Here is an 11,868-nt window from a genome sequence, read left to right on the forward strand (position 1 = left end):
GGAAAGGAATTTGCAGTGAGAATTGCAGATCAACCTAAATCTCCCACTAAATATAGCCCTCCTTATATATATAGTGAGCAGGAAGAGAGGGGGAACACAGCAGGAGGGGGAGAGTTCTTTCGATACACAAAATGTAGGCTGAGAGCAGTTAAGCATCGTTAATTAATGATGAGTTTTCAATAGCAGGGTTCATGTATTTGAATTCTAAGTTGAGCAAAGCTGAAGAAAAGCAGATTCTGTGTTCAAAAATGTTATGAAGTTACACACGTAGCAAAAAGAAAACACGTGTAACCACAAAATATTACTCACTGAACAACAATAAAGTGAATGAGTCATGATATTAAATAACTCTATTAAACAAAAGTTGCAGAATGCCTGGGAAGGCTGAACTGATTCAACTTCTGATCATTACGTGCCCGTTAACGTCTTCCTTTAGCAAGCTTGAATAACGAATGGGATGCCAGTGGGAGGCTGCTGTGAACAGCAGAGGAAGGGTGTATAGTGTGGTGGCTAAATGTGTATGATAATGTCATCTGTCCCCAAGAGAACAAAGAACATCTGACCCATGTACTTTTAGCCCTCTCATCCTCCACCAGCCTAATTGCTCTGCAAGGAGACGTGGATGAAATCACAGAGTTCCTGCAGATTTCAGAGCGTAGAGTAATAGTCTACGGGAAAGATGTTATCTCGTGTCCAAAGAATCAGGAACATAAGCACAGCCTACGTTTCACAAACAACAACAACAACAAAACAGAAAACCACCTGAAATTATTTTGCAAACTTGTAATTTATGATTCATGCATCTTTGGACAGAGCTTATCCTCTGCATCATTTGGAGCTACTTACACTGTCAGCATAGGGTTTGGAGAGTGCTCCAAGGGCTCTGAAGGTGCCTGAATCTGTGAATGTACAGTTCCAGATTCAAGGAATATCTAGGTGGTCAAAGTTTTTGTCTTGCCCTTTCAGGTCATCTTCAGATGTCTTCTTCTCTTCAACGTGACCTCACTGCTGCTCTGAAATCCTTGTGTCATGTTGTGTGGAGTTAGTCTCTTAGAGCGCCATGTCCAAAGGGTTTCTGAAATGGAGTCCATGCCTTGATATGTACTTGTGTGCCAAAGGTGCTTTCATTTCTGTGCCCATTTAGGATAGGTAAAGCTCTCTCAAATCCCTCATGGGCCTTAGGGGCCTGGGAAGAGGAATTTCAGAAGCTTGAGCTAGTAAGGTAGTCAGAAGCAACTCAACATGTACACTACATCAGCAGTGCAGCTCAACTTCTGCAAGTCACACAAATGTGAACACTAACATCAGTAAGATTTCTGGTGGGAGCTGCACTTGAGTTGAGACTGAAAAAACAATAAGTGCCAGAAACTGTGGGTTTGAAGTTCTACTTTAAGCAAGTAACTTTGCTGGCAGCATGATGCTCAATATCTACTTTTGCAGACGAGTTAATGTGAGACTCAGCTGGACACAGAGATATGAAATATAGCAAAGGTGACAAAGTTATCTCTGCTCTTGCTTATTGCTTGAATTCATTTCCAGTGTTTATAAGACAAAGAATAGTATTCCAACAGAAAAAAAAAAAAAAAAAAGAAAAAAAGAAAAAAAAAGAAAAAAAATTAAAAAACCAAGAGACATGTAATTCAGTAGCGCATATGAAAAATACTTGAACAGACGAATGGTGTTTAGTTTAGTTAATATAGCTATCATTAGTGAACCACAATGCAGACATTTTTTAAAAGACTGCAATCACCATGACAGCCTGATAACATTTAGTCACATCATTTCCGAATATGATTATCCTTCTGAAACCCTTTTTTTTTTTTTTTTCATGAAAACAGAGGGCAGATTTGAAGTCTGTGGTTTGTTCTCAAGAAAGCCTGTTTGCTCTCTCTTTGAAAAGCACCATGATATAGTGGGAAAAGCAGAATGGGGGGATTTGTATTAAAATTTTCACCCAAAATTCAAGGAAAATCTTGCTATCTTACACTGTAAACTGTAACTGATTTGCACATATTATTTAGACTGCAGGCCTTACTTTCAGGGATCTTCATCCCAGTGCCACAGTACTGTAGTGGGGACAAGGGCAATCCATGCAGGACCTAAACGAGACGGAGAGCAAGATCTGTGGGGATATTCCTTCTCATGATCTTTCTGTAGCACAGACATCTGCTTGTGTCAATCTGCTGTACACTTTTGGAATAATCCATGAGCAGAACAGTCTGGCCTACGTACTGAGCTATACCTGAAAGTCTGAGAAGCTCAGAGTGCCTTGGGATGGTGGACAACATGTCATGGCAGGGTGCAATAAAGTGTGTAGTTCTGCTGGAAGGAGTAGGGGGGATACTGACTTTTTGCCTTGCATTCTGCATCCAGTCCAGGCCATGGCCACAGTGGTACACAAGCCCCCAGCAATCCTTGCTCCAGTGGAGAGATGGTTCCCTGCCTTTGTTCTTGAAAGCCTCGCTCACCTTCTGAACTAAACTAGGAGTACAGTAGCCTATGTCCTCTTGCAGCTAGCATAGCTAAGTGAAGTTGCATGATAAATAGGTTGAATTTAGTGGTGTCCTCTACTGTTTTACACTGATTTACTATCATCATCTCAGGCACTGCCAAATTATTATTTTATTGGGAAGGAAAATAGAGGTACCACAAAGTGACACTTATTCCTTGGAAGAATTTGGCAGGCAGCCGCGATAAGAAGGACTCGGTGGCCCGAGCCCGATCCTCCCAGTGGGACCGCTGCAGTGTGAGGATTCCCTTACTAGGATGTAGTAGAAGCAGAGCCTGCAGCCCCTTGGCTTGCCTCTGCAGCATCCACTTAGCTTAACTGGATGAAACACTTACAAACTGATCTGGATGAAACACTTACAAACTCCAAATCTGTGCAAACGTGCAATCAGCAGCATAATTAATTGTGCTTTTCTGACAGAAGTTGTTGCAAATAGATAGGTTAAGCACTGGAAGTGCTGCTCCAGGCGGGATGGCTGCTGGCAAAGTCCATGGCTAGGAATTTGCAGAAAGCGAAGGAGAGAGTATGCAAGGGCTGTCAAGCATCATTTGGTCTGTGAGTCCAAATTAATTGAATTGATATTCAGGGGGAAAGTGGTGCATTTTTATTGTCCAAATGAATCTGGATGAAAAACCCAATCCCATGGTTTGAATTCAGAGTGGTTTTGATTTAGGGATTTGCCTTGATTTATGAAGACAGGGGGCCAGTCCCCTTGAATATATACTTGGCACTGAGAATTTGCACCATTATTTCTGACTTATCTTGGGCCACACAAGGCAAAGCTCACACCCATAGCTTGTTTTCCTTGTGATCTGGGTTCGATTCCACTCTGTGGGAAGCTGGTAGCAGTGCTGGGCTGAGGAGACACTCTGAACAGCCACCCTGCTCCCTGGTTTCAGACAATAAGATGAGGGGCATGGAGATTCCCTAGGGACTGTTCACATTCGTATCCTGACTGCAAAACCACCCCAATGAGAGTTCAGATGTGAGAGGGTGAAAAGGTTCTGAGTGGGGCTGTTGCCTGGATAAGGCTGTGAGGCTCTCCATAGAATGTGACCTACAGAGCCTAGGCCTGGTGTTTTCCAGAGGAGATGGTGGACGCCAGGCAGGGGTGATTCTAAATCACCTTCCCTGGAGGACGCCAGCACCCTACTGAAGTGGAGTTTCATGCTGGAGTGGTGTTTGGGGGCATGCAATACTGGCAGTGCGGCTCCACGCCAGGCACCAGCCTGAGCTCTCAGAGATGCTAAGCTCCACTTGGCCTCCACGTGGGGAGAGCGGGAAAAAGGGCCAAGACTCCTTATCTCTTATTTCATCACTTTATTGCAATATTGCGGCTGATTAAGTACTTGAGAATGACTCTCCATTCAGTTTTGGTTTTGCAAGCTCCTTAGGGACAGGTCCTTGTACCCTATGTTGCTCCATTTCAGAATGAATAAAGGAAGCGATGTTAAACTGCTGTTTAGGAATCACAATTATGAAAACCCTATTAAACTATTCAAAAGGCAGCTTGAGCTGCCATGCTCACCTTTTTTGTTTTGTGACGAGAAAAATCTTTGCTCCTGAGCTGTGGAGGAAAATCCAGCCCACAACTGCATGTTTCATAGGAGTTATAAACTCTGCAAGACAAGTGACTGTAATGGAAACAAAAACAACCCTGTAATGGTAGCAGGTGCAAAATGAAGCAGTACATTAAAAATAGCCTGGCCGCATTCCCCAGTGGCATGAGTTCTCAATGCACATCACTCCGAAATAATCCATTTATCCTTTCTCCCTATGGTTACAGAGAGCCATACTCTATAGCTCTGTGCTATGCGTGCTGGGGATCTGCTGCAGCCCCCATCAAGACTGCCTGTACCCTCCTTCTAGCACTGTGCACAGCGTCAAAACCCTTTCTCTGTCTTCTCCTCACTGCAGGTAGGGAATGACGGCAAAAGAAGCAAATGTGCTTCTTCAGGTTCTGATAAGTGCTGACTTAATTGCTAGGAGAATAATGTTAAATTAATTCGTGTTTTGTTGAGGGTAAATTTGACTCTGGGGCTGTTTGTACTGCAGGACTTAGCAATCACAAGCTGCTCTGGAGCTCTGAGGGCTGACAAAGGCACATTTAAATAGCCAGCTTTCATTGAGCAAAGCCTGGCCTTCACAAGCTGCACTCAGCACTTCTGCACCTCTTGGCTGTCGCTGCTTCTCCAGGCCCAGATCCTTTACTTCTGCCTCATCAGTCTCTTTCTTTAGAGCTGCTTTGTGGTGTCACCTCCTTACATCATGGGATCATTTTTTCTTCTCCAGTCTTGTATTTCCAGTCTCAGATTCAGGCTGGGTGACTCGGAAGCAATACTGGCTGTGCATACAGCCCTGGTGCCATCGCCACCGAGCACAGCCTTGGGGCCCCTGGCTTTGGTGGGCAGACACCTGACTTATTCCAAGTGATTTCATCTGTATCAAAAAAGTTCAGGCAGAAAAGTTGCAAATGGGGTTATTTCTATGCTAGTCATTAAGTAAAGGCAAAAAACTAAGAGACAACATTTTAATATCGTTAATAAAAACAGCCTTTGAAAGTTTGATTGCTGACTGCTTTCATTTATTCTCTTTTCCTTGGGTCAGTTCTCATCACAGCCTATTGATCTCTTTGGCTGTTGTGCCAATGCGAAAACCCAGAGCAGACCAAATGGACCAAAGTCCGAGCAGTTTCAGAGGAGGCAGAATTTGTCTGTAGACTTTTAGCAGGACAACTTGCATCTCAGTAGCTCAGTACAAAGTTTGGCAAGCCAGAGGACACAAATGAAGTTCATCTGCTGACGGCTTAACATTGTTTTATCTAAATAAATGTTTCACGGGGCATTTACCAGCAGCTTCTGAGCTGCAGTCAGTGAGCTTGGAGATAGGAGGCCCTTACTGCAGTTGGTTTATATCACCCATAATAAATCAACTCTTCTGGAATAAATCAGCTTGTCACAGCCCAGTGCACACATTCATGTGTGCAGACCTGGGTGACTTGCTGCCACAAAGCCTCTCCATGACAGCACGTGTGCCCTGGTGCCTGGGAGAGTGTCTAAGAGGTTTACACACCAAGCCCTATCAGAAGACCAGTATGGCTGTCTGATAACAACTCTCTCTTTTGCATGGGGCTGCTCTCTGAGACTTTGGCTGGTGAGCTCAGTATTTGTTGTATCCTACCACCTTGAGGATTTGCCTGTGCACCTGCTCAGAGCAGCCTGTCTCCTGGCCTCACCTGCAAGGCAAGCACTTCAGGTGCTTAGCGACTCCAAGGAGTCTAAATCAAGAATTTAATTCATACCACGAGTCTAAGCCATCAGCCTTCTGGAGGCAAAAGCAAAGCAACCAGAGATACTGGCTGGTGCTTGGTCAGCCCAACGCTGTTGGCAGATGGTGAGCATAGCACGGCCTGTCCCCACGGCCAAAGATTTCTTCAGGCTCGGAGGCCTTGCTCATATTCCAAATCCATGCTCTGTTTATATTTTCTTTTGTCCTGAACAAAAATTGGCCTCATTGTGTGGGAGCAACACTGGAAAAGAAAAACAAGAAACATCCACTGAGAGAACATGGATATTGTGGGAGCTGAGGAAATGTACATACTTTGCTGATTCCATTTGCTGATGATGTCAGAGTCAAAGAATATCTTAAAAAAAAAAAAAAAAAAAAAAGATCTCTGCAACTTGGAATCAAAAGCTCTGTTCATCACGGCCTCCTGTTAAAAGAAGAAATGTAAACACTCTTCCTTGCCACCACCCCCAACCTCCCAGAAATTAAATCTGGCTCCATTCGGGTGGACCTTCGGCTGGAATCAAGGGGACGTCTCCAGGGAGGCAGGCGTTAATGTACCGGGGGTGCGGCGGGGGGCAGGAGAATGCGAACGCGCAATGTGAAATGCAGGGATTCAAGCTGCTGCATTTCATAGAGGCTGAAGAAGGGCGGCCTGACACTTTACAGATTGGGTGTAATACACAGGAAATTTGTCCTTTCTGCCAGAGTAGTCTAGGGATAGGGCTACCCCTCCACCCCCAGCCACTTTGCTTGGCTGGTAAAAGCTCAGGAGAAAAGGGTTAAATAAATGTTTGTGATATGATAAGGTGCTTGTTTATTCAAGGGATGACAGATTATTGGCTCCCAAGGCAGGGTTGAAAAATAGTACAAAGGAGCTGGCTTTCTCTTCACTGATGTGATTTCCTCCGAAGGTTTTGCTTTTTGGTAGGAACAATATGCGCTGGGAATTAAGAGGGATGATTTTATTTCAGACTGGAACAGACAGACTAAGAGCTGCTTTCTGGAGTCACTGACTCTGTTTTTGTTTTTGTGGGTTGGGTTTTTTTTTTTTCCCATTTTTTTCCTCTCTGCTGAGCTTCTTCTCCCAAACCCTTTGGAAACTGGACTATATCCCATCCAGGATGAACACTCAGCATGGCAGGCTGGCTTGAGCCCTTCAGATTAGTGCAGATACACATCCTCTGCTAAACACAGGTTGAGGGGAGGGTTTCTCACCGCCGCGGGATGCCTGTGGCAGCCCGATGGCAGGACTGCCGCTGCAGAGCTGTGATGCACTGACACCAGCACTCAGCTGTCACTCAGACAAGCAGCACGATGTTCAGGCTGCAATGGGGCAGCCAAACCCGCGCTCCCATCCACAGGGAGCCAGCCAGCGGCCGCCCATTGGGGAAACCAGGCAGTGGTTCCCATGATCCTGGAGTAAATGACAGTTAATCCACACATTTGTTTTCAATGCTTGGATCTGGCACTGGATTCCTTTTTGAATGAAAACTATGCCAAACATCTTTTATAATTTTTTTCCTCGAGCAAATATGTGAGCAATCCAGCACTGAAGTGCCAGAAACATTTGCTTTCCTTCCTAAGAAGTGGGGTAAAGAAAAAAACAAAACACCACACACATCCACACAACAAATTTTATTTAAAAGCCTTCAAAGGACAAGACACTTTAAACACTGGACTGAGCTATTGAACCTTTCTCCAGTGTGTATGTGCAAGAGAAGTACATATGTGTACTATATTATATTATATTATAATTATATTATTATATATTATATTATAGAATCATTAAGGTTAGAAAAGACCCCTAAGACCATTGAGGCCAACTTTCAACCCATCACAACTATGTTCTCTAGAGCATGTGTGTGGTGGGTATGCACAGAAAGACTCTCACACTGTCTATTTCTTTCAGATCTCACATTGCTTTACAAATAAACAAACATACATACAAAGATTAAAAAATCTAGATCAAAGCTTAATATTAGAACCTGTCTTTCAGAAGGAAACTTTGAGTCATTTAGTGGGTAGACCCGGAAGATCACTGATCCATGTGTCTTTAGTTCTAAAGCAATGAGGGCCTGAGCTGCAAGGACAGCTTTCTTCAAATCCTCAGAGCTGGACGAATCCATGGCAAATAAAGCTCAGGCAGAAGCAGGATGAAGGCTGTGCAAGGAGGAATATTAGTATTTAAAGGCTGAGCCAAACAGGGGGAAGATACAGTGTCACACTAAAGGCAGCTCTTAAATGTCATGGTAGTCCGCAAAGTCTCATCCAAACAAGGTCTGGTCACGTAGCTGGACATGAATAACTCATGTGAGAAAGCCTTTCTAAAGGTTTGTCCTCAGCATCTCTGGAAACACCATGTTCCTTTCTCCTCCAGTCTGGTCCTATGTGGTACCTAAGACTTGCACAGAGTTAGCCGAACATCTCACTTGGAAAGCCCATGATGGTCACTGGCCCCATGTGTGCAGCGAGCGGGCCCCAGACTGGCACAAAACTCCAGACCCATCCTCAAACCAAGAGCAAAAGGGGGCTGTACGACCTTTCACAGCCACTCCTATGGGTTTACCTTTCCTACTACTAACTGCATTTCTTGGTGAGTGGTCAGATAACTTATGCTGGCTTGATTCTGCTTTGACCATCCTGCTAAGATAATTCTTCTTAATTAATGTTAAGTTACTTACATCATAAGACAAGAGCAGTGTCAGATTTCGATATACTGCAATACTAAATTAACCTGTTATGATCTTGTTTCTTTTTGCACCCCTGCTAGCTTCCACAATCCCGCTATGTCCATTTGAGACATATTTTAACACAGTTTCAGTCTTCCATTCTCTCTGTGCTGTCCCAACATTTTCTGGGAGTGGGGACCAACTTATCCAAAAGGCACATGCTATGCTTGTACCAACGTCAATAAAAAGGCATCAGTATAATTTTAGCCTTACAGCTTTGTGTAGCTATTAACAAAAATCCTTCGAGATGTCCCTCGTCCCCCTGTACCCAATTCGCATGATGCTTTCATGGGAGTTTTAGTTACCAGCATACTGTTGATCAAATGTAGGTAGGAAAGGCGCACACATAGCCCAGAAATGTGTGTTAGATAACCTAGAGCAGATATTTCAGGTATTAGGAGGGTTGTCCCTGGTACCCCAAACCTGCCTCAAACTAGCACTTCCTCAGCGGGGACTCATTGACACAGGTCTGTCACAGTTGGAATGGAGTCATTTCACACCAGGGGCTGAGCTGGTTTGAGCAAACATTGTAAAGTATCCAGCTCTGCAATGCGTCAGTAATGTCTGCCAACAGAAATATTCTTACACATATCCTTCAGCTGCCATTTTTGTTTATCTACCAAAAAAAATGGGGGTAAGTTAATTACGTGCATGTACTCCTGTTCCTATCTACATGAATGAACTAACCCAACCTCAAAAGCAACAGCTCAGGATGAAAATAAGATCTCCTGCATGGGAAAAAAACTACACTTCAATGGGATTGCGTATTTTTAGTTCCAGCTTTTGTTTTCAGGATGATCTTTTCATTTGTGGGTCAGGTTAAGTCAAATATTTCCAGGCAGTTCTTCACAGAGGAGGAGAACAGACACCCCTCTGGCTGCGTAGCTATTTCTCTTCTTGGACATGATGTTGGTCTTCAACCAAGCTTGGGTGACAGGTTAACAGAAAGTCAGGGGAAGGTCTTGTAGGATGCAATATTTCTTCTCCAAGAGACTATGTGGAACCAGAGGAGAAGGAGGTTACGTTTTGGGGCTGTGCGTTTACATGGGCCCCACCATTTGTCAGGGAGACCATCCACCAAGGCTGGACGTCACAAGGCGGCTGCCACTATGTATTTGTGTAGGATCTCAAGCCAAAGGCACATGTGCTGTATTTGCACCAGTCACATAAAGTGATGTGCTGTAAATCCCAACATCCAAGCACTCCTAAGGCATGGGAGTAGGAATTAAAGGAGCTCTTTTTCTGGTAGTCACCACCACTCATCTCCACTCATCACCTTCAGTTCTTCCAGCTCCAAAATCATGCCACTAAGTAATGCAGCCTTGTCTACCTCTACCATCTGTGGCACACAGCAAGTGTTTTCTTTCTTTGCTGCAATTAACATGATGGCTGATAGACCATGTCTTTCTTCTAACCCCCAACCCCAGAGGATCACATGCTGAAAGCAATGATAATTTGGTTGCTGTTGCAGTTTTGCAATGATAGGGATCATAATCACTGAGACTTTGATTATGCCCTTTTGAAGATGAGGCAAGCACTGCTGTTTACAGCATCCTGCTGTCATTGGCCATCATATGACTTCCTGACATTGCCTCTGGGGTGATGCACAACCTCCGCTTCCCCAGCAGAGCCTGGTCCCATGAGAGGTATAATTTTGCCCAGTGCAGGGGTAATTCCTTCAGTTGCAGGGAAGCAATTGGTTGTGCACACAGCCTGCTTCTCATGCCATGGCGCTAGGCTGGCCAGAAGCCCCCTGGGCCCCCTCTGTCCAGCTGCACGAGAACGAATGATGACGTTGCAGCCTCAACTTCTGGCATTTCCTGGCTTTTCTTAATCTTAACATCTCATTAGGCTTTATTTGCAGATGTGTATCCTTGCTCTCTTCTCACACAGGCTGCTGTAAATCACCGCTGCCTCTGCTGAAATCCACAGAGCGGCCACAAAAAGGAAAGGCTGGAGGTAGAGGGATTGCTGTGAGGGCTGGGGGAGGCAGTGCCTCTATGGCCATGGCCTGAAGGTCCCTTGTGCCACCTTGATCAAAGTCTGTCCTCACAGCAAAACTTCACTCTAACCATCTTGGCCAGACCAAGTATGCAGAACTTCTGGGACTTGCCTCCTGCTAGCTCCTACTTGGAAGAAGGGCCATCATGCTGCATTTATCTACAGCAATGAATCCATCCAGCCACTTGATAAATGAATGAGGCTTTGGCAAAGTGCTTTGAGCAAGCAATGCTTTATCTGGATGCATAGAGCAACCGTTAATATCATATGCACTAGAAAGATGTGTGGCTTTATTTTTAGCTAAGTAGGAAATACTGAGGTTAGCATTGTTATTCAGAGGTTGAAGATCAAGTGGCAAACTGGTTAAACTGTAAACAGGACTGGAGAGAGAGATGAAATGGGGAGCATCTGTCTTCTCCTTATTTGTTCATGGTGATCACTTATAGTCAATGTGTTTGCTGTGGTGATAAAGCTACATTTTAAATAGAGATTAGTGATTGGTGAATTGGCCTCCTGTTACTGTTAGAGTACATCATTGTTCACCTGTAGCACACGGTGCCAATTATTACACCAAAAAGTGATTATCTAAATCATGGCAAAACTTATTCTGTTGGGAAAAAAATATATACCATTTTAATAGGATTTCATCTCGTCTTCAGTGCAAGGGTCAAATATCCAAGAGTGGAGCAGCAACATGAAAGGCAGGTGCAAAATATATTTAATGGATCACTGCCTTGAGCTGCAGGCAGTCCTCAGTGTCTGGCAGGGTGAAAAACCCACCCACTTTCCAGGTGGAAACCCACTTGAGATCTCTTGATCTTTTCTGCAGGTAACTAAAGCAAACCCACAGAGAGGAACAACTGCAGCAGTGGCTGCTCACCTTTGCTGTCCCTGAACTTCTCAGAGTAGGATGAATAGGATATTTGAGAACACACCTTGGAGTGAAAACTCAGCCCAGAATCATAGAATTACAGGTGAACAGGGGCTCTCAGTGTCCCTCGGACCCACTCCCACTCCAACAGGGCCACCCAGAGCAGGGTGTCCAAGCCCATATCCAGCTTCTGAAGGTCCCCAAGGAGGATACCCCACATCCTCTGCGCAACCTGTGCCAGTGCTCCATAATCTGTGTAGTAAAAAATGCTTCCTGAGGGTCAGAGGGAGCCTGCTGTGCCCCAGCTGTGCCCATTGCCTCTTGTCCTGACACCGGGAGCCTCTGAAAAGAGCCTGATTCTGTCCTCTTTGCTCCCTTCCTTCAGGTATTTGTACGTATTGATTATGGCCAGACTCCCCTCATAGGATACCAGCTTCAGTCCCATTTCCACTGTCACGACCCTCTGTTGG

At 44.7% G+C, this 11,868-nt stretch overlaps 1 protein-coding gene across 1 annotated transcript in view; it reads left to right on the plus strand.

The window, feature by feature from the left end:
• The window catches only part of GATA6 (GATA binding protein 6), a 79,943-nt gene extending 74,869 nt beyond the window's left edge, over window positions 1-5,074 (plus strand). The window contains exon 6 of the mRNA XM_052704345.1: window positions 967-5,074. Within this exon, the coding sequence (XP_052560305.1) occupies window positions 967-1,017 (51 nt within the window). The 3' untranslated portion in view covers window positions 1,018-5,074. The remainder of the gene's footprint in view (window positions 1-966) is intronic.
• Window positions 5,075-11,868: the final 6,794 nt, after the last annotated feature.

The sequence above is a fragment of the Tympanuchus pallidicinctus genome, unplaced genomic scaffold (assembly GCF_026119805.1).
Source record: "Tympanuchus pallidicinctus isolate F22 unplaced genomic scaffold, pur_lepc_1.0 scaffold5, whole genome shotgun sequence".
In the NCBI taxonomy this organism is placed as follows: Eukaryota; Metazoa; Chordata; class Aves; order Galliformes; family Phasianidae; genus Tympanuchus; species Tympanuchus pallidicinctus.